The sequence below is a fragment of the Mycteria americana genome, chromosome 7 (genome assembly GCF_035582795.1).
Source record: "Mycteria americana isolate JAX WOST 10 ecotype Jacksonville Zoo and Gardens chromosome 7, USCA_MyAme_1.0, whole genome shotgun sequence".
NCBI lineage: Eukaryota > Metazoa > Chordata > Aves > Ciconiiformes > Ciconiidae > Mycteria > Mycteria americana.
In genome coordinates, this window is record NC_134371.1 from 30,046,434 (window position 1) to 30,073,674 (window position 27,241).

The window sequence follows — 27,241 nt, forward strand, 5'->3', positions numbered from 1 at the left end:
ATAAATTCCGACTCCTGGCACACAATATCCTGGCTTTACACTGCCACTTAAGCAACAGATCTCCGAGGAGCCAGAACTAAATCAGTGAAATAAATCAAATCCTCTTCTGTATGTACATACCCTGACAGGAGGCTCACAGAGCTGCAAACTGAACTCAGTTCTGTTTATTGCAGGTAAGAATGACTCAACTCATTTACTATCAGCAATGTAATGCAAAAGGAGCAACACAACCATCAAATTTAAGTCTGTTATGCAGGGCTGACCAAAAAGCAGAAGTAACCGATTTCAGGCTAACAATGCATTAAGAAACATAACCACTTTGCTTTTGAAATCATAATCCCTGATGTGCCACTACAGCTGCAGGACCTTATTGGGACATCACCTGAACTGCTGCAAGGACAACTGCCGAACATTTGGGCCATGGACACAGACAGCAGGCACGATGCTTGAAAGCAACGCTGCAAAACCATTTGTTGTCCGACAGAAGGAGTGGAAGAAGAAAAGAGAACAGATCAAAAGTGAAAAAAGCCCTGATGGCAAGCGCATTTCCCTGTCCCTGCTCTAGCAGAGGGCACGAGGGTTGAGAAAAGAAAGTTATCCTTACAGCAATCTGCACGGCGGTGGCTGTCATTTGCTGTCTTCCTGTAGAGCCTTATAGGGCACTACTGGCAACATTTGTCACGCACAAAGAACAGCATCCGGGACAGCCAGGTGGAGAGCAAAGGAAAATAGCAAAATAGATGTCTTGCAAACTAATCTCGAAGGCAGAAGATGTCAAGTGAAAAGAAGTGCAGAGCAATTAAAAACAATATAATAAAAGAGCTAGTGTGAGATGCTTCAAGAGAAGACCGGTGTAACAAGACAGATTTAAGATAGTCATGCCCCACTCTTGGTTTACATTATAAAGGTCCTTGTTGAAAATGTCTGGAGACTCATTCCCAGTACATTGACCCCAAGCCTCCAGTGGTTTTGGTAGCTAGCTTATCCTCAGCCTCCCCAAACCACCCCCTTTTAATACCTGAAAAAGACACCTTACTGGAGGAGATGAGACTTGATGCTTCATTATTCTGGAAAAGAGGGCAAATGGATATACACATTGTGCAGTTTTTAAGTGGAGATCGGAGGGCTGCTCGTTTCATCAGATATTCCATTTTGTTGCACCAAACAGATTTTGGAGTACAAAAGCAGAATGAAATGTCTGCATGGGTATTTTTCTTTCCCCCTTCCTCCCCGCCCTTTTTTTTTTTTTTTTTTTTTTTTTTTAAGGCTCCTGTTGAGCAATAGATTTCCTGTGATTAGCTCACTTAGTACTGATTATAGCTCACTTCCTCCCAGGGATTAGCTGAAAGCAGCTTTCTGACAAGTTTTTATTCAGATGGTGCTACCTAGCCACAGCTCACTTCCTGCCCCATCTCTAACAGCATGTTAGTTCAGCAGATCATCAATTTTAAATTATTTCACCACTGCAGAAAAATTCACGGAACCAGCAAATCTCAGTCTTCTCCACAAAAAGCAAACCAAATCTTTTTGGATGTTTTGCTTTCCAACTTCAAGTATTTGGATCCATGAGATTTATTTAATCAGATCCAAAAAGGAGGTTTCTAGAACAGTATGAGACTACCTTCAGAGACTGAAAATACTTACCCTTCCATTTCAAGTCAGAAAAGTTGTGCAAAAAAAACCAACAGTGGCAGACAAAGAATTACTTTCTCACAGACTTGGCAAACGCAGTCTCAGATCTTCTGCCTTCCAAAAGAGGACTTGTGCAAAAGCAAGAACAAGAGTAACCTTGATAATGGCCAGTAAGAGCCAGCTGGATAATCTGTTTCACCTACAGTTATTTAAAAACATGTGCAGATGCTCTAATACAACATGCAGCTCTCAGAGCCTTCCCACCTGTAAAAAGGCAGGCACCAATCCCCACAGGACTTGTTGAAACATCTCTTTCCAGCTTTAGAGGGTCTCAGATAAAAGTATTTGGTCAATGCCAAATCACATACCTGTGAAAGCTAACAGTTATTTTTATTTAGGAAACTAGACTAACCTAAGACACTCCAAACAAGCACAGCTCTCCCTAATTTACAAGCACAAACAAGCAAGATACCCCTTTCAAACGATGCAGTTGAGAAAACAGCTAAAAAAACAGGAATAAAAAACATCTGAGCCTGTCAAACAAATTTTTCGTTAAGATTTATGCAAGGACACATGTAAACCAAACTGACTGCTCGGCAAGGCCAACCCGCTAATGGAGATGATAAATTGCCAGCATCTTTTTTTCAAAAGTAACAGGCACAAGCACCATTTGCGTCCTTCAACCAGCAAGGCTACAACCATGAAGTTTATAAACAGGTCCTTTCTTGCTGTCTTCCCATTACTGCTACATGTGACAGGGGCACCACATAATACTCCCACTCTAACGATACTATAGAACCTCAGTCTTTTGCAAAATCAGACTGGATGACGCATATAACATACCCAGCTAAATTATTTTCATTTTGTCTTTTTCCAACCCCTCAATTTCCTTATGATTTTTGCTGAGTCACACAAATAGAAAGGAAAGCATAGCACAGAGAAAAATAACTGCCATTTAATTGCCAAGTGAAGAAGAGAGTTGGGGGGGAAAAAAGAAGGGGAAAAAAAGCATGGTTGAACAGAAGAAATAAAAAAAGCAGCAAGGAAACTATCTTTTGTTCAGAAGAAGGAATAGTTTCTCCAAAACTGTAATGAGATGTGCTTTCTGTGAACCAAGTTACAGAAGACAAATATCCTATTCATGAGGTATTTGAAAGGGTTACTAAAGCTTCCTAAAGAAAAATATTCTTCAAACCCATTGCCAAAGTACATTACAACCTAAAGCAATTCAACTATTTACTCCTTAAGGCACTTAGCAGATGTGCAAAGTCTTGCCCTGAAAATGAGCAACCAGTCAGCAAAAATGTCATTTTAGGTATAAAAACAGACCCCAGTCTTCTAAGAAGCAACCAGTGGTAGACATCACCTTCTCATCCCCCAGACAGCCGACACAAACAAGCGTATTTCAGCTAGTACTTCTTCACCATGCAGTGCTTACGGCTAAGTCATCCTCACCCCTTGGTGCAGGCACAATAAAGTACAACTTTCATATAAGCATTGATAAAGATAAGTGAAAAAGATTACACTTCTAAGATTCTGGCAGCCTTCCAAACTGGCAAACCAGGTTCACAAAGTTTGTATACATGACAAAAAAACCTACACAGCAATAGCAGAAACCTTGGTAAGGACAAATTTTTCTCCCAAATGTTCAGGTTTTGACTTTTTCAATTGGGGAGGGGTATAATTTCTTAATCATCAGCTATGTTTTGTGATTGAAAAAGATATCAACAGGAACAAATCAGAAGAGGCACAGACTAGAGACAAGATGTGCAAGAGTCCTGGTAAAAGCCCATTACTGCATGGAAAATTTAAGCAAATTAATGAGACTTGACTTCACCATATACTGCAGCCACCTGCGAGTCTTGTGATACATCTCCACTTTCTCCCTTTAAACCATGCATAGCAATCAACTCCCACCTGAATCGTCATTCCTGCTTCATAAAATAAATTTGGCACTATTGAACTCTGGTGGCATATTTTACCACCAGTGAGCTAGAAACCTCTTCTCTGCTTTATCACCTCTGAAACAGCTCAAACACCAGAGGTGACAGTACCAGATGGGCCTCAGAAGTGACTTCCCAACTGCCTTTATTTCCCATTTCCCCTAAGTTTGGCAGGAAAACTCACTTGGCAAGGCTACGACATCGTTATTGCCAGCCAATGACAGCAGCACACAGAAATGAGCCAGATGGCTGAGCTGACAGCCGCAGATGCCCATTCCCACCTTGCTCCAAGAGGCAGCCCTTGCAGGTCCGCAGAGCATGATGGAGGAGGAATTAAATCAAGAGGGATTGATTTCCACCCTCTGCCACAGGGCTGGGTAGTTACCGCCTACCAGCTGAATTCAGGCCATGCTTCATTTTATACAGCCCACAGCCACAGTTTTCCTTCAACAAACCATTGTGCAACACTGCATAATGATAACATGTACTCAAAGGTGTTTGAAAAAGCCTATTCAACCCTCAACAAGGAAATTACTTACCCCGCTCTACCTACTTAAAAACCTGAGTCAACTAAAGACAGACAAGACAGCCTGCAGCATGTACATCACATGCAAATCTATGATTCAAGGTGTTTGTGCTTACTCATATTTCACTAACTAGAAGACACTTTTTAGCCTTTATTTTCATGACCTGAGGTTTTCTAAAGATGAAAGGAGAATGGGGAAAAGGGCAAGTAGGGAAAGTTTACAAGAAAAAAAAAAAAATGAAGTCTGCATCTCATCATTGAGATTCTCTCAATTAAACCTGGCATTTACAGGCAGGGAGGGATCACACATTCCAGAGCAAAAGTTATTTGAATAAAAGGTACCCTGCATGAGGTACCTATACAGCTCAGTGCACTTTTATATTTCTAACAGTATTCACAGCTGTTTAACCTAGACAATCACCACTCAATAGAACAATGATATAGCTCTAAAAATGTCTGGCTACTGGTGTAGTGTAGCAAGATCACCAGTAACTCTAATAGAAAACAAAGGCTTTTTTTAACCTCTGGAAATACTATTGGGCAATGGCAAGACAAGGCCATGGCTTACCCATCCAAATTAGAGGTCCAGGGCTAACTGGAAAGAGAAGAGGAAACACGCAGTGTGTGCCAGGATGGCAAAAAAAGAAGAAAGAATCCAAGACTAAGGGATCCATCACTCCCTCATCACACTGGTAGAGCTGTCAAAGGTCAGCTATGGAAAAAAGAAATAATAAGGGAAAAGAAGAGAGAAATAGCTCCCTCCAGAAAAACCTATCTTTTTCATCTACACTCAGGACAGAGTGTTTCTTTGTTTCTCTCTAGTGGCTGGCCAAGGTTTGCTTCAATTGCAGTTACTGCTAGCAGATAGTGGGAACCTAAGCTCAGCTCAACAGCCCTGGGGGCCAAACCCTCAACTCTTCTTGCAGCACTGTAAAACAGTGCCAGCCTGGCACAAAATGCCACAATGGGAAATTCTGCCTCTTCCCAGTCAGTTTTCCCAGCCACGGTGAGCACCAGCAGACACCAGTACAGCCCTGCCACCCAGATGATCACAACCACCTGGAACGGTTCACCAGTTTGCCAAAACCCCTACGTGAACAGACCCAAGCTCAAGATGGTTACTTTTTTCATACCCACACTGAACATAAATTCAGCCAGAAAGAGCAAAGTCTACAAGAAATCAAATGCAGGATCTGTAAATACAAAAAGCACTCAAGCGTGGCAACAGGTCTTTCAAAAAAAAAAAAAAAAAAAAAACAACACAAAAAACAGACAAAAACCCAAACAAACAAAAAAAAAAACCAGAGATGGCTTGGGTGGACATAACAAATTTCCTAAGCATATTCTAGCAGCACCATACAGACAAATAGAGATCATTTCTCATAGGAGAATTATATTCCATTTGCGCCATGACAGACAAGTACAATGACTTCTTCAAACACTCAAACTCCTACATGAGAAGAGCTCCCTGCAGCATCCCACTTCTGCACCAGGCAAGTTCACTTGCCGCTAGCTAGGAAAGCTATTCTTGGCTAGTATGCACAAATTGTACAAGCCTTAAGCCCTCTTAGAAACACACATAGCTTCTAGACTTCACTGTTGCCAGAATAGCCTACAAACATAAATCAGTGCAGTCATGTCCAAGGTTGCAGATAGCACTGCTGCCACTAATGGTTTTGCCAAGGTCTGGCTCTCTCGCCCCTAACCACGGTCCTGCCCACATCAGCAAAACTGATAATCCCACCACCACCGCCAGACTGCTTTTGGTAACAGGAAAACTACAAAGCAGTGTTTATTGCTGCAGTTACCTGGAGGAAAACTGGGAACGAGGGACAACAGCAAACTAGTTTCCCTGCAAACAGTTAGCAATAGCCAGCCGTAGATCTTGATGGGGAAGAAGGGCATCCTATGAGTTTGGAAGTGAGGCTGTCAATTTATTAAAACACAACAAACAAAAAAAATCAATGAGAAAGCAACATGCTCAGGAAGGGTCACCCCCAATACTTCTCTACCAACAGCAGCTCAAGACTATCAGGTGGCATCAGATCTTAGTAAAATACTCCCCAGAGCTCAGCGACGAAACCTCACTAACACTACTTCTGCCTGCAGCTAGTTTGTACGAGTGTTTCAGGATTGTCACATTCAGAGAGAACTCCATTACAATGCTGATGTTTAAAGTTTTACAAACTTTATACAAAGAGACAAGTGATTAGTCTATTTTCTCCTGGCATATTTAACTCTATTAGGAGAGGTAAAGATATCTAGATGAGGCATACAACCAAATTCCGCAGTCATTGCATATCACAGGCAATCCCTTCCCCATTATTTCAAACAGCAATAAAAAGTACAAAAAGCACAAACTGCAGCTGTCACAACTCAAATCAACATGAATTTCTAGGATCTCTACACATGTAAAATTTTGGACCTGCATTCATCAACAGAAAAACAGTGAACTGTAATATCTAGAACAACGCAGAGAAAAGTGAGCAAGGCAAACTGGCTCTGTAAACCATTCACCCATGTTCACACTCCAATACACTTTTTGTGACACTGCCCTGGTTTGCCTTGCATGTTGTTATAGGTTTTCTACTTTAAAATTACTTGCACACATACAAGCAACATATTAATGTACAGTGTAATGCAGCAATTCCCTGAAATTCAGGCAAGTGTTCTTGTACATCTTTCAGGGAGCCAAAGCACTCATTTGGAAGCTGGAAAGAACAATTTGCATTCAAAAAACTGGCTGCCAGAATTAGTTTTAAAACTAATTTTCTAATTTTTCTTTAAGTCATTCCTAGTAAAACTACTTCCCTCACTCTTCTCACTCATAAACAGGTTTTTATCTAAAATGCTGAAGAAATGAATCCAAACCAACTAGAACTGGTGCACAAGCTATAAATCAGAATATATCCAAAAAAATCAGCAAAAAATCTTAAAATTGTATCATAATTCAAAAACAACACATCTTTATTCCTCATATGCTGATGTGGAAACTAACTTTTGCCAAGCCTACAAGAAAACTATAGGAGCCAGTAAGCAGGGGAAAGGAAAAAAAAAAACCCCACACAACATCTTCTCTGTATTATTACTACTGCATATGCTTCTTACAGTTGACAAATCAAATGCATGATAAAAATATCCTAAACATATATGTATGTAAATAAATGTACAATGGTTTAAACACCAATTGTGAGTGGTCAAACAAATTTATCAAATTTTCAAAGTGATGTAATACATCCTACCATTTTATATTAGCACACTTCACAGATCTTACTATTTTATCCCGGCTTTACTGATTAAGAACTAGACACAAATTATCTCTAGCCATCTACAACTGCTTATATAGGATGCTGCAGCACTAGGACAACAAAAATTGATTTTGCAGCTCAAGAACTGAATACTTTTTTTAAAATAAAAATACAAAATGAAGAGCACAATTACCAACTGAACAGACAAAAGGACTGTGACAATTACAACACAGGATAACCAGCACCCTGTGAAGCATAAGAGCTTCCAAAGGAAGCTGTCAAGTTAAAATAATACTTAAACAGTTGACAGAACATAATATTGAACTTCGAAAGCTGCAAAAGACTTCAAAAACTGACTTATGATAGGAGTTTAACACTAAAGCATATATAAGGGAGCAAATATCGTGTGAAAGGTCTCTATCGCTGGTGACAGGTTGTCTTTGGGCATCTATCATGTTGCTTAACAATTTATGCAAGATGTTAAGCAACTGTAAATGTGATCCTATTGAACTTATTATTCAAAGTGTTTCTTTGGAGTGTTTTATACTATTTGTATCACAGCTAAGCTGTAAGGCCTTGGCTGTCTAGGCAAGGATGCTGCAGTACTGCACCAAGTAGCCCTTCCAGCTCCACATATTGTAACTATGTACCTGTTCAATAAAGAATGAGTGAAGTTGTTATGGGCAGAATGACGAGATTTCAGTGAAATATTACAGAGCAAGAGTAAAGCTTCAGAAAATGCATTTTTGTGAGGCTCAGGCATTTAGATACAAAAAGGATGCAGTTCTCAAACCTAGTTCTACCTTCTTATCTTGCCTCCAATAACAGTTGTGCAATTATAAAGCAGCTGAAGATGCCTGTGAGGATGAGACTGAACTCACATAAAACAGACCTCAAAGACTAATGTCTACCATCTACAAAACACAAAAACTCATCCATGAAATGGAGGCTTCCATCCACAAGGTCCTCACATACATGCATACCACCCCAATAAAAAATTAAAGGTACTTACTCTAACAAATAAGAGATACCCCACTTATCTGAGGGGGCTCTAATTCCATTGCAAGAGTTGCATGATAATAATCTATGAAAAACACAGAAGAAAGACATTGCTTATGGTGTGCCATCAACACAAGAACTGAAAACTTGCATTATAGCATTACCTTGATCTTCAGCACTAGCTGAGCCCTAAATCACAAGAAGATGAAGGATGTATCAGGGAGGCATCACTATGTGATTGTCTACTCCTTCATCTGGAGGTACTGCAAAACCAGGGTACTGCAGACAGCAGCTGAAGCAAGTCCTGGGCCACATCCCAGTTCCAAAAAGCCATTTAAGAGAGTCCTTACACTGAAGCCAATATCCATCAAGAAGAGACTGCAGTCAGTACCTTGGGCGAGACGCATCAACAGCCTGACCCAGCACAACAATTTTATGCCTTCCAAGTCTTCCTCTTCTTAATTTACAATACTATTAGCTGCTACCAGTGTGTCTGAACATACGTATGAGGGCATAAAACATTTTTGTTGCAACAAATGAGCATGGAAGACTTACAAATTCTGTGATTATGAAAATTCAAACACACATTTTTTTAAATACCAAAAAAAAAAAAAAAATATTTTCCTCTCATAAAATTTATTGTAACTATGGAAAAAGTTAACCCTAATATAATACCTTTAGAAGTGGTCAACTTTCCAAGAGCTTGTCATCTAAGGGAAAATTTTCTCAGGTCTTTTCAATTCTGTTAAGAAAACAGGAAGCAAATTTCAGTAAGCCATTTCAATAGATTAAAATAGAGATAAAGATCTCTGTTAAACTTGGCAACAAAGAGAGAGCCCACAAAATACCAGCTTGAACAGTCACTTGCCACCAGTCTATCACCACACTGCTCACTGGAAAATGGCCCATCATCCACCATTGACCAGGTATGTATGAACACATAGACAGTATGTGTGAAGCCAAAAAGAAAGCACTGATGATCCCAGTACCTTGTTTGGGAAATTAAAAACATAAACAAGAGAAAAGGACAATTAAGATCCCAAATGTTGAGGATTACTAACAAGTTATTTGACAAAATTACAAAACCGTTAAGGGTTAGGAAGAGAAAGCTGTTTCAGCAGTGTAGGAAACACGATCACTCTGATTAATCAGAGTAACATGGAACAGGAGTTACATCTATTTTCAATCTTTACCAAGATGCTTGAAACAAAGAGATTTCTCCAGTTAAGATGCAGTTTTAAATTTAGAAAGCTGGTATCACACTTTGGCCCATGGACATTGGAAGGGCTAAGAAAGTAAACTACAACCATCACCAGTCTCTTAGCCAAATAAGATCTGGTAGTACTGCAAGTACTGCAAAGACTAACTTCCAAAGATTTTCAATAGCCGGGCAAGGAGGATCCCCAATGAGTCACGCTTAAAGTGTTACAAGATAAAAGTCAGTGCCAACCATGTGTCTGACAAGTATCTCTTAGCAGCAATGAGGAAATGGAAAAAAAAAAATTTAAATCTTGTTAGCGTTAATACAAATTTTGTTTTGCTGGAGTAACAAAATCATTACTACCATCTACTACCAAATTAAAAATCATTTTATCTTGGTATTTTCACTTATCCTTCATTCTTTTAGTTTATTCCCCAACCCTTCTTTCTAATTTTTTTTTTTTTTAAGACACTAAAACCTTATTACATTAGATGCTCCAAGCTCTAGTAATATTGCTGTGGATGTGCTATCATATAGGTTTACCAGGTGTCTTAACTTCTTCCACGAGTAATACTCAATCCAGTTTTACCAAGCATGAGTACATTTGCTTGTGCTGCAAAAAGACTGTGAGACTTTCCAGTGTACACACAACAAGCCAAGGAAAATGAGAATTATGCGTCTCAGAAGTAAAATATTTTACAATGGAATAATTATTAATAAATAAGAAAATAAAAGACATCACAACCACACACTAAAACACACAGCCCTGCTTGTGAAGAAAGCATCCAAACCAGCTTTACTGAACTATTCTTAATTTTTATTTTCCCATTTCTAACAGCTACCTGGAAAAATAATCCACACCTAAAAATCTCAACACTGACCCACTATAAAAAGAAAAAAAATAAAACCACCACCAAACCAAAACCCAAAACAGTACTATACCACATATATAAAATCCCTGCAAATAAGTCCAGAAGGGCTGGAAAGAAAAAGTAGCATTCACAAAAGCCGTGAGTCACCAGCACTGCCAACACATACTTTGGCTACTGCAAAATAGTCCTCATCCAACCACTCTGCCATATACTTTGCAACATGCCAGAAACAAAAATCAGGAGGTATTTGCATGAATTTCCCGACTGCGGCAGTCAAGGCCCTCTTTACCACAAAGAATTACTTCATAAGCTTGGACATTAGAGCACCAGATTAAAATTAACTGTTCTTGTCGCTAAATATCTTTGAAAATCCTGGACTTCACTTGCACCCTTGAGTGGAAAAAACAAGGAGACAAGCAGAAAAGATTTTACTAAGTATTTCACACTTGGTGATAATGTGCCAACTCTGAAAATCAAACATTTCACACAATCCATTTTTGTAATAGTGACAGCTAGCATTTCATACATTGGAAAAAAAAAAAGGGCCTCTTTCAAAGTAATAAATCATTTAACAACATTAGAAACCTATTTTCTATGCCATAGAAAATAACACTAGTGTTTTGTGACAAGATCTACCAATAAACACCCATTTGTTCATTTTGTCTTTGATCTGAAGTAACATTCCCCAAAGCTCACAAACACACGTGAAAAAGGCTTTCTAGAGCAGAAAGCCAGACACACTCTCCAGCTACTACAAACTGGGCCATTAGTGTCAGATCACTGAGCAAAATTTTCAAGCCAAGGTTAACATCAGTGACTCCTTTTCCATGAATTTAGTTCCCTGATGCAGATCACCACAGACTTAGGGATGCCACAGCGCTAGCTCGTTGGAGTGGGCAGAAACAACTGTTTTGGGGCCAGGGGAGAGCAGGACCCTCTCCTTTCCCCCTCCAACCCAAACAGCTGGTTCTCATATATATCTAGATGTAAAATCAAGCAGCACCCTTACAGTCACATATTTCTGGTCTGAACCAGTCGCAGCAGGTGCACCTCATGTCCGGTAAAAATCTCAAGCACTCAACTTATTTAACACTAGTATAAAACAACAAGTATTTCATGAACTGCAATCAACCTGTTGGCCCAAAGCAAGCAAACACAGTTAACAGCTATCCAAGGTCATGTAGGAAGTCAGCCTGGTTCAGAATAAGACTCAACTAAGATCCAAATGTTTTGAAGCTGCCTGAGCTGACCACTAACCCCATTGCTACGTTCTGTATTCCCAAACTATGTGAGCTGCAGAACTAAAATCACATCTTTGTATGCCACCTTTTGAACTAGGAAGCACCTCTCTGCACACTCGTGGCACACCAATACAGCGGTGGGAAAACTGCCTTAGCGTGTGCATTTAGAGAGATGTTTTCATGCAAATTGGCCAAAAAGAGCTTACGGACACATAGCTGGGACTCTATATGGATGGTTGTTCTCACCCTTCAGTCCTTTCTCCTCCAGCACCTTCAGGGAGTGTCTGCTGCTGGCATTTTAGGCAGCCTCTGGGCTATCGGACTGATGTGACCTGTCCATAGCAGGAAAGAGAGATCCATTCTGTGACCTCCTAAATTCCAAAAAGGCCCTTTTCAGCAGCACCTGGAGTTGGGCCAGAAATTGTTTTTCCTCAATTCTGATATCCTGAATCCTGGCAAAAAGGTCAAAAATGTTTAATTCCTTGTCCTATGAATTCCTGATTGGTCAAACAGTTTAAAACAGAAGAAAAAGTTGAAAGACTCTTACGTTTCTTCTCCTTTTACCTTTTAAGTAATGTTTTGGAATTTTAAAAGTTGCTTACTTAAAAATATTAACAAAACTTATTAAACAAGTTTTTTTTTTACACCCTAAAGCAGATAATACACAAGCTGAAGAGTACTTTCAATTCAGCCCCTTTCAATGAGCTATTTCCGCAAGAAACTGCCCAGCCAGCTTCCGTCTGACCTCCAGACAAGGCCCAAATCCTCAGAAGACCCCTTTAAGAGAGGGTGGCCTTTTACAGTAGACAGTCTTAAGGGAAAGACATTTTCATTTTCATTCCTCCAGGTTCTCACTTTACTGGAGACCTTTTCAAGAGGAAAGGGCTTAAACATTCAAAGGTGATTTTAAAAACCATCTTCCAGAAACAGCCTTTTCTCTCTCTTGTCCAGGGGATACCTCTGTTAGTTAAAGCAGTTCTGGAATGATTGTAAATGAAGAACAAACACAACTTAGAGTAGAAAGTATTACATTTGTTTCCAAAATAAACCCCACGTTATTGGACAAAATTATAATTTCACTTATTAAAGCAGCTATAGGAAAGCCTACGTATGCTGACAGTTACAAATTCCTGTGGGTACACACCGAGTCAAACATCCAGCACCTAAACAGGAAGCAGAAAACTTCAGGGGAAAAAAAAAGCAGAAGTTGAATTGCAAAGGCTTTTTATAGTGTATTTCCATCCCTTAATATACCTGCCAGCTGCTCTCATTCTGGTTCACATTTGATAAATCCCTTATCTTAACACGGTACACAACTTTTAAATCACATTCACCATTGCCCTAACACGTTGGTTCCTTCCTACAGCTGCTTTTCTTTGAAATGACACTATAGAATTAGAAAGAATTAAACCTGTCTTATCAAAATAACTCCTTTAAAGATAGGAAACAATTTTTGTGAATTGGCAGAGAGAATAGCCCTGACCAAAAATTCAAATATAGTACAGTTGTGGCAACAGGTAACCACGTATCTTCCAGGACAACATCCAGTATTTCAGTAACAAACTCATGCTGTTTAAGCATACAACTTAGGGCAAACTTGTCCTTGCCAGAGCTACACCAACACCAGTGCTGGGCTTAGATCTTTTGGGGAATGATGACATATCTATTATACAACACACCCAATACTTTCTAGGAGTCTTAAAAATATTCTACTTCCCTGCTAAGGTGTGTTCAATAAAACAGTTCTAAGCACCAGTACCTTGTTAGCAGCTGAAGCGAAGATTTTTAAAAGCATTTTGAAATTTATGAACAAAGGTTAGATGCATCAATTGGAGAATTTCAAAATCCACTTGTCTTGCCTGAAGAAAAAAAGAAACCTCACCAATTTCTGAAGCATTTCAACATACTGTAATCTCAGCCTTTCGAAAGCATAAGGAATTCCTTTTGTGAATTCACAGATAGGATGTCCAACACTCAAAATTTAGATAAACAGCAAAAACAAAACTCCTGTCAATTTTTAAGGCATGTTCATTTACATCTCTGCCTGCCTGCCAGGTGAGACATTTTCAAAGCCTGATTAATTCCCATTCCCAGCTGGGAAAATAGAAAGAAGCTGAGAAAATAGGAAGAATGATTGACTTAAAAAACTGGTGAGTCAGATACAGAATTGAGACCAAAACCAGTGTTTCCAGCTCTTGGTGACATACACTGTCCCCTACATCATCAAAATACAAGCACTAAAGTATGTATTTTCCAATTAAAGTAAGGTACAACTTTATGTGAAATCATGCTCTCAGATCTCATAAGCCTTGAGCAATGAAGTAAGGCTTGAATATAAACTGTGAGGTCAATCTACAGCTTGCAATCTGGGCCCCAGTTAGGTAGGTCACTAGGAGATCTCGCATTCTCACCTGAAAACATCCCCTACCTCTTACCACCTGCATTTAAATGCAGATAAGAGATTTCTAAAAATCTTACAACATAGCAACCTCATGACACCCTAATTCCAAACAGCAAGGCACACTAAGAATCCTTAGGCCTTCAAGAAATGCTACAGTGTTTCCTGGCTAAAAGACATTAGCCACATCATACTGCCTTCAAAACCAGTGCCCAAGGGTTTCTCGCCCTTTGCCACAAGTGGAGTACCCTGGACTCCTTTTCTCTTCCCCACCTACTGCCTACCATCCCCCTCCACAAGCACGGCTGCTGTCACACCACATCAAAGTCCCGAGCTTTCCCTCTTGCTCGCACACACACACATGCACCCCTTGCCCTACAGCCTCGCTATGCCAGAAGCCTGGAGAAAACACTGATTTTTGTCTAACGTAAAGTCCTACAAATACTGAAAGCTCGCAGGAGATGCAGTCTCCTCCATGGTGCACCCCCAGTCAAACTGACCTTGCCGAGAGGCAGAATCAATACAGCACCGGCCAAGCACTGCATTAAGAAGACTGTATCATTTCTGAGAGTCAACCTGGTAGCTCAGCCTGGCACCCACATGCTTGGAGTGATTAGTTATCTTCAGCAGCACTGCATTTCACAGAGCAGGCAGTAACCTCACCATTTGCAATGTTAAACCTGAAAAGGTAAGTTACTACCACAGCAGGTACAGAAACCTCTCCAAGACAACACTGGGCAATTACAAAGCACTCTCAAAGTTTTGGGCCAGGCAGTCAAATCTGATTTAGATTTAGGAAGGAGGTGCCTCCTTGGAAAACTAAAAATTGAGCTTGCTGCAGCCTTTCTGAATCCTTCTCCTAGTCCAAGAGATCGCCTCTGCTTTGACAAGAACAGAGCAGAACTGATCGCAGCAACTACGTTTCTAGAAAAATAAGGGAATGCTCCACAACCACCTTCTTTTGGCAAAGGTGCCTTTTCCCAACTGCCAGCAGAAATACAATTCATCAGGATGCATGCTAATACATGGTGCCTGGCTGCTGAAGACTTCTCCTTCTCCTTGCTCTCCCCATAACTATGCCTCCGCTACCTTCTCCTCCCGGATGCTTTGGTGAGTCAACTCATTTTCAAAGCTTTCTGCCTGCATCCCAGTTTCTGACCCCAGGACTTGCATCTCTCCTGGTGTTATCACTGGGCCCATCCATCTAGAACAACATCTCTGTAAGTAGGGGTTGTTTTCAGAACAAATAGCTTTTTCTTTGTAGTGGCTGCTGCATAGACATGTCAATAAATGTGTGTGTTGTAAGAAACAAGAATATACTGGCACGAAACTCGCAGGGAAGCTCTCAGTGCCTCAGAAACCTCCTAGCGCAGAAAACAGATAAAAGGTAAAAGGAAAAAAAAAAGAACAAAGCCAAGACTGATGAAAGAACTCTGAAGCAGAAGTATCTCTTATTAATAAAACACATAGACCTAGATTTGGATGCCTACAGCTTTTCATACCATCACAAGAACAAAATCTGCAGCATCAGTATCATTAACACTTATTCTAAAGTTATTTAGAAACCAAAGGTGCTTGAATAATTTTCTCTTTTAAACATAACCAAAAGGCTACCTTAAACAACACAAGCATGCATGAGTTTTTAAAAGGACAGATTTTAAAATAAGCACAAGATTAGACCTGCCATACATGGTCAAAGCATTCACCCATCCACTCCAGCATCCATCCCAGAGAGGGAACATGAGCAGGTGCCTCCAGAAAGAAACTCCCCCAGTTGGCCAAATGTCCAAGTTGTAACTCGGTACAAATTTCATCCCGGTAAATCAGCCTCTGACAAGCTGCCACACAGCAGCTCAGAGAGCACAGGCCTTGGATGCACTGAAACACATTGCACTGTGTTAAAAAGTGCAAGATATATAGCCAGAGGCATTATTCTCTATTTAATAGCTCAACATTTTTGTTTTAACAACTGTGTCTGCACAAAGCCGAGCCAAATTCCACATACAATTTAGACAACAGAGAAGATCTGAGTTAGTCTCTCAAGCATTTTTGTTCTGGCCTCAAGAACTGAAATATCCAACCCGTGAACTTTAGAGTAAGGCTTTTCCTTCCTCTAAAACATTACTCAGTGAATTTTTTTTAAGTGCTCCTATTATCTCAAAGATTCTACTCAAAAACTCATAAACACAAAGGCTTTGCATTTTTACCTTTCTACATTGCTTCTATTTCAGTCTATTAGTCTGTAATAATTAAATGACTAATTTGTCAGTTCTCTGATAATGTAAAACTGGAACAGGTCATTTAGTTACACACAGGTATTTCTTAACCTGCCTCCACAATATCTCTGTGAGTTAAACTACCTCTGTCTCCCAAATGAAGAAACTGAATCACGAAGTAGCTAGTCCCTGTTTTTTTAGGGAGGTACCACTCCAGGGCTCACATTGTGAGGGACGCTCCATACCGCAAAGTAGATCCTAGACTTTCACAAGAGTGGGCCCACTTTTTCAAGTATAAAAAACACCCCAAAAAAGACAAAAACAGAGAAACACAGAAATAAGAAGATTAAAAACTCCACAATACACCACGTTTGAATTGCATCTAACACTGCTGTTATTGCAAGACCTCCAAAATAATTATTATTAAAATGCTGCAACACCTGGATTGTCTTCACTCACCGTAAGGCAGCACATGAACCAGTTTATTTTGGCTACAGGCACAGCAACATCGCTCCTTGAAAGCCAGCTCATGAACTCCCTGCTCCCAAACAAACCTTTGGGCAGTTGCTCACACATACCAGGCTAAAAGCAGCTTTATTCTCCCTGCTCCCCAAACAGCTTACCATTAAACAACTAAACCGTCCTGCATGGCTTTGACAGAATAAATACAAAAAGCAGTAACAAAAATAAAGCAGAAAACACAGGGAGGAGGAAAAACAAGCAGGTGAGGTGCACAACAAACAACAGTTTTTAACTGGCACAGAAAGATGTAGGCTAATGGCAATCCAGGAATCACAGTGGCCGCAAAGACAACCGATGCATTTAACAGCCTGCCGCAATACCTGCATCGCCTGCACTCGCTGCATGGGACGGGGAGGGCTCTGCGCTCCGTTTCTGTATTTAAACAGATTTTTTCCGTAAGGATTTATAACAGCAATATCCACACTTATGTTTTCCCCCCGAAATTAATGAGGGTTTAACCAATTTCCCAAAGATTAAGAGACCCCCAGGGCGGCGATGTTCCCCTCGCGGGGGGGCTCCCGGGGGTGGGGTGCCGAGGTGGGTCCCACCAACCCCCGCAGGAAGCCGGGGCCGAGCTCTGGTCCAGAACCACCACCCTCCTGAAGCCAGACCAGACGAGGCGCCCTCGGCCCGGCCGCGCTCGGTGCCGCGGGGACAGCAGGCCCGCGCTGCCGGAAGCGCCGTGAGAGGAGCCGCCGCCCCGAGCTCGGCGCCCGCCGCAGGCCCGGCCCGGCGGACTCCACAAAGGACGGAATGCGCGGCCGGCAGGTGGGAGCGGACTCACCGGGCTAGGGCGGCGCCTGCCGCCTCGGGGGACGGACGGGCTGAGCGAGGCGCGGCCGCCACACGGTACCTCTGCAATGGCGGCGGCGGCACCCACCGAGACGGCGGCGGCAGGAGCCGGAGGGGGAAGCGGAACCGCCGCGCGTGGCCACAGCCCGCGAGGGCGGGCGGGGGCGGGGCGCCACCCACACGACTACAACTCCCGGCGGGCACAGCGCCTGCACAGGAAGTGGTGATGGCGCCGCGCGGCGCGTCATGGAAGGCGCAGTCCGTCGCTCGCCTTGCCAAGGGGAGCCGGCGCCTGAGGGAGCGGGTGGCCTCGCCGGGGAACCACCGTCCCAGGCTCACCCCTGAGGGCCGGAGGAGAGGCCCGGGGCAGCGCTGCTCGGAGCCTCCATTCCCCCTCGTCCTCACACCCATGGCCCAGCAGTGCTGTTTTCTGGTCACATCACCTGAGAGGTTCTTTTAATATGTATCTATTTTTTTTTTTTTTCTAGGGCGGTGGGCTTTTGCCCTTGCAGCTGGCTATAGCCAGCAAGGTTGGCAAGGGTGTCTGAGAGCACCAAGGTGGTCGCACTTCACGTTCCTTATCTGTGCTATTCTCACTCTACCTCTTGCCCTGAAGGTAGCGGAAGGGGCTTATTTTTGTATCAATACAGCTGACAAATTAACCCTTCTCCCACCAACTTCTCCGGTCCACGAGTCCACGTGGCTTGGGGTGCACCATAACTGGTGAAAGCAGCATGCATTAGCTACAGCAGCAGGGCACAGAGCAGCTTTCCATGTTGCCACTTCCCACCATCAGCGACCTATGCCACTACTCGGATGCCCAGGTTCCAAGAGATGCAGTAGTAACACAGCTGAGAAAGCAGCATATGTGCCCTCAAGGCTTCTCCCCCCAGAGACAAGGCTTCTCTCCTCCCTCCTGTGGTATGTTTAATCTCCCAGATAACTTCCCCAAGCATCCACCTGCCCTGCAGCTTGGACCTCACCTCCTCTGTCAGTCCAGGCTTGAAGCAACATCTGATTTTTCTTTCAGAAGGAGAAGGACATGCATCAGGCAGCTCTTCTTCATGAAGGTCCTGGGGGGGAAAGTAGCAGGCTCCCACTAAGTCCTCAAACCTCCATGCAGGTCCAGGGACAAAGAGTGCAAATCAGACTTTCCAGCTTCTGTTGCTTTCAGGCAACGCTTGCTGGCTATCTTCTCCCTTACTCTCCACAGAATTACTGCAGAGTGAATGGTCACAGGAAACTTGCCCCTACAGACCTGCCTTATTTCAACCCCATTCTTCCAAAGTGACCCTGCTGTGGCTGCCAGAGAGTGCTCTGGTCTGCTTCCTACTGCAGGCAAGGCCATCATCTTCACTTCTCTTTGCATATTGCTTTGTTTCTCTGACTCAACTCTGCATTTGATCATGCCTGCAAAATGCAGTGCTTGGTTAATGACAGTAGTTTATGGTACGGGAGAGAAAGTTTAACTGGCAAATTCCTTCGTACTTAACACTACAATAGTTATTAGACTTATTTACAGCTTTTAAAGAAAAACTTGTGTACTGTATTTATAATACAAATGCTATGGATTTAAAAAACAGCAAATATTTGCTATTTGCCATAACAAAAAACATCCACTGAGAAGTTCTGCAATTTCTCTCATATTTTATATTAATCAGAATCAGTATTACTCCAGTTCAGCTGAAAAGCTTATCGGTGGGATCTTGATGAATTTTAGATACACTTAGTGAGCCACGTGCCAGTCAAACTGATTAGTGCACAGTAAAACTGTTCCAAAGTCAACTATTCGGTTAGTCCTGACAGTGCTAAGCCCCCTGTAATTCAAGCCCCTCCTGCCTCAGTTTCTCCTACAGCATCTTACCACTAATGTGGGTTTCCATTCTCACATCCTCACTTGTACAGATTTCCAAATCATCCACTCGTATATTTTGTCACTTGCAATATTTTTCTTCATTTGTCAGAAGGAAATGACCATTTCCTTTCACTAGGCTATTATATCAGGCAGCTTGTTTTAGCTAAGGAATTCAACCTGTGATTTTCAACTGGTATTATCTGATGTTAAAAAAAACTGTGAGCTTTTAGGCAATAAAGACCTGCCAGAGCTGAGTGGCAATCTGGGATGTTGCCATTCCAAGGGTCAGACTGCAATACAGAATTACTTACCAGCGTGAGAGAGAGAGAGAGAGAGAGCACAAGAACAAACTCAACTCTGGGAATTAAGAATCCCCCTTGGAGACAAGCATTACAATACTGGTCCGCAGCCCTGCTGCGCTGATGTGGTTAAACAGGCTGCCAAATTGCTCTGCAATTGTTCTAATTTCTCCCTTCCCCCAAGCAGATGCAGTGCATGACTCCTCTGAGGTAGTGGATGAAGTACTGGCGCAGCCATCATCATTCAGCACAGTCAAGGGAGAACAAGAGCCCAGTGTCACAGCACTTGCCAACCTGTTGTGGGCGAAGTCACAAGATGACCTCTCTATTGAATTCCAGCAGAAGCAGAAGAAAGATGCCCAAGGGATCCTGAAGCTACAGCTGGACAGTGATAAAAGGCCATTCTGCTGATGAGAAGTCTCGGCTGCACACAGAGCCCTCAAAAGGAGGTCAGAATTTGAAAACCAGAATTTTCATTCATCCCCCTCACACATGCACTCCTCAAAATCACCTGCTTTTACTAACTCACTCTCAGCTTATAAGGAATAAAATCTATTTTCTCCACTGCAGGAGTTACTGTAAACTCACAATGCCACCTACTGACAATTAGAAACAGCAACCGAGGTCTTCTGTCAATCCAGAGGAACTCGGGTTTTCCATTAAGTAATTTCCTCTCCATTTCCTTGTATTTATCAACTGTTCGGATGGCTGAATGCAAGTCTTCTAAATATTTGCTTCTAGTTAGTATTTTTTCACCAGCTTTCATCTTCCAAGGGCTACTCTTTCTGCTTCTGAAATAGCATGAAATTTCTTTCCCGTTTTCTAAACTCTTTCAGCTCTGACTAATTTGACCAAGAGCAGCTAATCCCTCCCAGTTATTAGAATGGGAGAGATTATTTAAGCCTTCTCCTGTCCCAGGTAAGCACAGAATGTCTCTTCACAAATTCACATGTAACCCATCTGGACAATGTAAACAAGCTTAAAATTCAGAAATTTTAATGACAGATAATGCTTTTCATACCCTTAATAACCAATCCCTGAGTCAGCTGGTGAAATTCAAAAAATACAAACATCTCTGCAAGAGGCAGCACTGTAGTCAAAGCAGGCTCTGGGCCAGGGGGAGAGAATCGGAACTGAGATTGTGGCAGTCCTTCCAGCTTTTTGCAGCACTATTCCTACCCTCTATCTGCTTTGTACATTGACAATGCACCAAAACAGTCTTCTATGTGTGAAAGGTGTTTGTAAGAATTGGGCCAAGGAAACTATAACCCATTATGGGACCCTCGTGCATTAGCAAGATAACAGTAGAGTAGGATTCATTTAGGAAGCTGATGTTCAGCTTCCTAATATTCAGTGAGTTTCACTGGACGGAGGTCAGTCATTCCGTATTTCTTTATTCTGAGCAGGTCGCTGGGGAGAAGTGTCCGTATTTGCATACAGCTGCAAGAATCAGACTGGAACAGAGCACCGTGGCAAGAAGAGTCACAACACACACTAAGGAACTATGTTGCCTGAGCCCCACTGGAACCTGCAGAATCAGTTCCTCATATGCCTACAAAGTAAATGGATTACACGCATTTAACAAGCTATTTATTTTTGACTGAAACTTAGAGGATTAGTAACCAGACCGCTATTTCACTAGTCCTTTGCTAAGGCTTCTTCTGGGATTCGAAATCAAAACCAAGATGGGATGTAACCTTTCAATTTACACCAAATGGAGTTCTTGCAGTACAAAGCTCAATAAATTTATCTGCTACCATTTTGAATGGCAGCCATTTATATCCTCTGTATCTTTGTTCCTACAGCAGGCTTGTCATTGAGGATACATACATAATACAGCATGGAAGAGAGAAGCTCTCGGAATGAGCATTTCACAGATCACTGAGAAGCCAGTTTTCTCCAAGGCGAACAACTATTTGGTTTCTCTGTAATGCAGGAAGCTCCAAAACGTTTTTTGGACCAGAGCTGCAGATATCCCAGACATCTGCAGGTATCTTAAATATAGGAAGACATGTGTGTTACAAAAACAACAGATTTGTTATGAGACAAATTAGTCTTATTTCTGAATCTCTATGCTACTGCAACCCTTTCAAGTATCAAAGGCAGTTGACCACATTAAAGATAAGAGTTTCCTTGGTTTTGAACACAGAATAAAGAAACTTCATCTCTTCCTAGATACTTAGCCAATCAGATAACAAACGAAAAAACAGAAGTGGCTTTTTTTTAAGATGTTATTCCTTCAATCTTTGGGGTTTCACCCCTCCTTTAGTTAGATCATGAAGTAGTTTTCCACTTTGCTACTCCCCTGAAGCACCTATGCTGTAAAGACCTTTCTTAATTTGACCAGTGCCAATTATATCCTAGAATTCCAAGTAAACTATTAAGGAAAAAAAAGGGGAAGAGAGCAGCCCCATAAAGGACTAGAAGAGCAGAGAGTAACTACAAGCATGTCAAAAGGATAGGATGACCCCCTTTAAAAGCCGGTCAGAAAGGAAGAAGGGAGCCTCCCTAAACTAGTCTTGTCCTGATTAGTTCCTGTCCTGTGGAAGTTGCTAATCACAGAAAAAAAGGCAGCAATTGTTAAAAGAGAACCAAGAATTCCCACCAGAAATAAAAACTCACAGGTTTGTGCGTTATGCTGTACCACTGACAGGGGCTGACGTTTTTGCCTGAACAGGGAGCTTCCACTTCAGTAGGCTTCCAACACTCTGCTGACAGACGATCTACGGAAGATGTTAATGAATCAGCAGGATCCAGATGGGATGAAGCAATATGGCCTGCAAGACTTTTCCAAATGAGGTATCTTTCCTCTACAACAGCTAGACAGAATCTACTCCCTGAAAGCCAATAGGTGAAACAGCACTGACAGAAATGTGCCAGCTAACCTGCATGGTCAAAGTGGTGCTGGGCAGTCCTTTTCGTGAACTTTGCAACTCTTCCCTTCCCAATACAGTAGGTACCCAAGAAAGAATCTCACCTGTGTGGTATCTTGGCCCTTCTGTCCTTAACAGGGCAAAGAATTCATCAGTGGCCTGTAGACCCCTCAACTTTAGCCATACAGTTATAATTTCTCTTCCCCCAAAACAAAGAAGTCATTCTTCCATTTCTCCTTGTTGGCCTCCTGTTAGCCAACTCCCCTCCATGCAAGAACTCCCCTCCAATACTTTCAATGCTTTCATATTAATAATAAATATGTTTTCCTGGTCATAAGTAGTAAATGTGGCAGGAAAATGGGAACATTTCACACCCCTTTTTTAATTGACCAGGCAGTCTTCCCTGCCCCTAAGTTTATCCCAGAAAATCATTGTTCAAATAATGCACAAGTGAAGATAACGGAGCTGAGAATCATTAGCACGTTTGACTTGGTGGCTAGCAAGAATGACTTTGTGAAAGGAAATACAATTTGTAGCAAAAATGTAGGATTTCATTGTTCATGTAATTTTAAATATTCATTGTCAGTGGATATCAGGGTCTTGTTTCACAGGAGTTTGAGACTCCAACCATTCTAACCTTCAGGCACACAGTTTTCTCCATTCCTCCCCTATATATAGGGAATGCAGGAAGAAAGTGTTAGAAACCATCAGAATACTTTGATTACTCTAAATACCTAATAATGAATGTTAAATACGCCATGCATGGCTTCAGCTGTCAAGAAAAACACTGTCAAAATGCAGTCTGAGCAGCTGACCTTTAACAAGCCAGGGCCTGCAGGGTCTGTGACTAACAGACCAACTGCCAATGCTTTCAGGTGAAAGAGCCCAAAGAGCCTGCTACAGTACAAGGGTACAACGGCAGCAGCGCAACACCAAGAAGTCTGTTGACAATTAATCTGCCTTTGGTCAGGCAGCAGCAGCATTCAAAGAGGAAGACAACGTGGTCTTTATCAGGGCCACTATCTTCCCCTCGTGTTCACAGGGCTACCAAGAGCTCCATCTTCAGAAGACAAATACAGAACCAGATTCCAAGCTCTGGATTGCCCACGGTTATTCCTCTCTCCCCAAAAGAACATGTAACAAGAATCTCACTGTCACAGCAGCAGACCAGTACTTCTGGGCTCTTCAGAACAACCAATGCTTCCTCACTCTCTTCTGCTGGCTGGTGGTACCGCCCATGCACAGGCAAGGCAGCTCTAAAACAGCGAGAGCACCCAGGGTCGGGTTCCATGTACAGGAGAACAAGAAGATCTGTGGCTAAGTACTCAGGAGCCTCCACATTGATGACATCAGGAATTAACACTGCCTGCAAGTGGTGAAAGATACAGATGTGGCTGCAATCAGAATCGACACAAGGGAGGGATGTGGGGAAAAAAATATATTAATTTTTTGTGCATGATTCTGGGATTTAAGAGGCCACTGTCTGCTGCAGTAACCTACCACAGCATCAGAAGGGAAAAGTATTTTCCTCATTCTATTGTCTAACACTGGGCCCGATTTCATAGTCAGGAAGATCAAGTTGGAAATTCTGTCCTTAAGCTGTTCCAAAATAACTTTTCAAGTCCCTCTCCAAGGTGTGATTCCTACATATGAAAAGTTTACAGTGCAACCATGCCTATAGCCAAACCTAAGAGACATAAGCTTAATGATGTGTATAAGCAAGGCCATACCAGCACTTGCAAGCATCCCAACAGCAGAAGCTGCCCAGAGTCTTTGCATCCATATGTTTTAACTGAATTAAGCACCTAAGGAGGTCACCTTAAAGCCACAGCCTTAGCACATGTCTCTACCCAAAATGCAAAGCAAACACTGGAAAGCAACACAGAAAGCTGTGATGAAAACAAAGCTATGAAGCTACTCAGTCCGAATGCACAGCACACTAGAGCCCACCACCACCTCTTTTGTGGTGGTTAACCTTTCATCTTTTCAACCTGAATAGCTTGTACCATAGTTGTTCATCTGGGGCTGAACAGAGTTGCAGCAGCTCGCTGGTATACATGCCTATGTGTAGAAATATCAGCAGCACACGACACAAAACGCACTGCACTGGCCGATGCTGATCAAGCTGAGAGATACGATGTCACAAAGACGATACTGTGCAGCATCTCCTTCCAGGAAAAGGAATTAATCACCTTGGTTCAACGAGCCAGATAATGACCAGAGATTACAACTTCCTGAGCATACTCATCCTTATCTGAGTAACTGCCAGACGTCTGAGCTTTGGGGTTGTTACCTTTGTTAAATTGTGCTGCTGCAGCGAAGCCAGCTCGTACGGATCCACGTAGATTCCTGGTGGAAGATGAGTTCTAGCTGCCACTGCGCATCCTCCTGCATCCTCCCCCACTACACCAAGTTCTACCTTCACCAGCAGGTCCCTTCAAACAAGCAACAGAAGCAAAACGTTTACACCTGCACTTCAAAAGATGGCACAAAACCCCCTGAGAGACATACTCCCAAACACGCAGAGATTAGACACAGCTCTCGCATACGATACGTGACAAGTTCAGAAAACAGTTCCCTATCAAGCCGTGCTGTCCTTCTCTGGTTATGATGATGTAGTTCACCCTGACTCCATGTCCATGATCAAAATGAAGTTTCACTTCTTTGTTAACTTCTCAGAATTACCAACAGCCTCCACACTGATCTTAGAAAGGGGCCTCCTCTTCTTCCTCCACTATAGCTTGTAATTGTTAATTAATTGATCATGCTAATACATTCCTAGTGCCTAGCCATGCCTACAGATCACAGCTCAGTGAGCTGATAAAACTGTGCACGAATTAGAAGAGAAGCTTCTTCACACGTAAAATTAACCAGCACGTTATTCTGATGCAGTGCCAGAGTGACAACTTACCTGTGAAACCCCTCTTTCAGAAGCTCCTGCGTGACAGTGGCATCCTGACAAGCAGCCTGCACATCTAAGGTAACACAGAACGAATGAGCAACGGTGTTTGCAGAATAGCACTCGTAATTATCACACGGGCAGACAACCTTAACAAGTGAAGTCATATAATCAACGAACACATCACCTGCAAAACCTCTCACAGCAAAAGGGAAACAGTGTTTCAATTTAGTACAGCCAACAGCCATTTTGTCAGTAGAACACCAAGCTTCAGCTACCATGAAGGCTGAAATAGCTCTCTTTTTTCCCAGTAGAGCAACTTTCAAAAGTATGCTTTGGTTTTTGCTGAGAAGTCTGTAATAATCCCTGCTTTTTCCCACTGCAACCCCCATTCCAGGTGTGATTCCTTATCTCCTACTTCTGTATCAATTCCTGTATGACCCAGACTTTAAAAATTAACTTTGTGTTACAGCTACTGTTTTCTTTATTTTTTCTCTAAGTTCCCACAGGATTTCACTTTTAGATCTGAAACTCCAGTCACCTCATGTACAACATCAGTATCTGCTTGAGTGGAGACCTAAAGCAAGGCGATGTTGGCTTAATATGAAATTTTGCAGAAGGTCGTGCAGCTGTTTTTCAGTTACCTAATCTGGAAAACTGCTTGATTCTGTTACTAATTTCAATAATAGAATAGACTATTTCAGTTGGAAGGAAGCTACAACGATTATCTAGTCCAACTGCCTGACCACTTCAGGGCTGACCAAAAGTTAAAGCATGTTATCAAGGGCATTGTCCAAATGCCTCTTAAACACTGACAGGCTTGGGGCATCGACCACCTCTCTAGGAAGCCTGTTCCAGTGTCTGACGACCCTCTTAGTAAAGAAACACTTCCTCATGTCCAGTCTGAACCTCCCCTGGCACAGCTTTGAACCATTCCCAGGCCTCCCGTCCCTGGATCCCAGGGAGAAGAGATCAGCACCTCCCTCTCCACGTTCCCTCCTCGGAAAGCTGTGATCGACAGCAGAGGACGTTTCTTAGGTCACTGGCCAAGCCGTGCTTCCCAAATCCAGAACCCAGCTCTACAAACAAATAGGCGCACACAGCTCCACGCACGTGTAAATAAATATTTTCAAGAGGAAAGCCCAAACCCTTTGATGTCAGTACAAGGGGTTCCAGGTGCTCACGCTTGGATTAAGCGGCCGCGGTGGGCACAGCTGGGCGCAATACAGCCAGCTGCGGAGGCGGAGACTGCGCGAAGCCATTTGCCCAACACATGCGGACCGGCCGGCTTTAATCACCTGACACCGCCTGAAACCTCGGCTCAGCCGAGCTCTAAGCGAGGGGAAGGGTTCCTACCGCTTCTGCATAGGCCGGGGGCCGCTCGGCCGGCTTCACCCAGCCTCGCCTCCCGCAGCGGCGGCCGGCGGGAAGAGCAGGGAACCGCCCGCGGGCCCCATTTCCCCCTGCCCTTCCGCCGGGCCAACAGGAGGATGCTCCCCCGCGGCCGGGCCAGGCCGGCACTTACGGAGGGCGCAGAGGAGCGCGGCCAGGCCGGCACGGAGCAGCGCCTCGTCCCACCGCCGCGGGCTGCCCGCCATGGCGGGCCCGCTCCACACAGCCTCGCTCCCGGTGCAGGCGCCCGCCTGACCCCGTGGGTCTTATCCACCCCTCGTTCCGCGGCGCCAGCGGGACCCGCCTCTAAACGCTGCCCCGACGCTTCAGCGT

General features: G+C 42.9%; 2 protein-coding genes across 6 annotated transcripts in view; both read right to left on the reverse strand.

The window, feature by feature from the left end:
- Window positions 1–22,467, reverse strand: part of PAK2 (p21 (RAC1) activated kinase 2) — a 50,765-nt gene extending 28,298 nt beyond the window's left edge. The window contains exons 1-2 of one of the 4 annotated variants that reach the window (XM_075507666.1): window positions 17,583–17,747; window positions 9,024–9,090 (exon numbers count right to left, since the gene is read on the reverse strand). The gene's annotated coding sequence lies outside the window, so the exon portion shown is untranslated. Of the gene's footprint in view, window positions 1–9,023; window positions 9,091–17,118; window positions 17,171–17,582; window positions 17,748–22,366 lie in introns of those variants that run through there. The other 3 variants (XM_075507667.1, XM_075507669.1, XM_075507665.1) reach the window with 3 other exon arrangements.
- On the reverse strand, window positions 19,237–27,182 carry PIGX (phosphatidylinositol glycan anchor biosynthesis class X). Of its 2 annotated transcripts, none has more exons than XM_075507679.1 (6): window positions 27,042–27,182; window positions 25,529–25,592; window positions 24,911–25,052; window positions 23,770–23,983; window positions 22,367–22,467; window positions 19,237–20,182 (listed from the first exon to the last, which is right to left on the reverse strand). In XM_075507679.1, the coding sequence occupies exons 1-6, from the start codon at window positions 27,112–27,114 to the stop codon at window positions 20,120–20,122; spliced, it is 657 nt and encodes a 218-aa protein (XP_075363794.1). In that variant the 5' UTR covers window positions 27,115–27,182; the 3' UTR covers window positions 19,237–20,119. The 2 variants fall into 2 exon arrangements, with proteins under 2 accessions (XP_075363794.1, XP_075363793.1); XM_075507678.1 differs by lacking the exon at window positions 19,237–20,182 and adding an exon at window positions 20,232–21,296.
- Window positions 27,183–27,241: the final 59 nt, after the last annotated feature.

Excerpts from the sequence above, each read along its gene's own strand:
- PIGX (XM_075507678.1), bottom strand. The coding sequence starts at position 27,114 with ATGGCGGGCAGCCCGCGGCGGTGGGACGAGGCGCTGCTCCGTGCCGGC. Across the intron at positions 22,468-23,769 it reads ACTGGTCTGCTGCTGTGACA|ATCGTCTGTCAGCAGAGTGT; the intron begins GTGAGATTCTTG and ends CATCTTCCGTAG. Across the intron at positions 21,297-22,366 it reads ACAGCATAACGCACAAACCT|GCATATGAGGAACTGATTCT; the intron begins GTGAGTTTTTAT and ends TTTACTTTGTAG.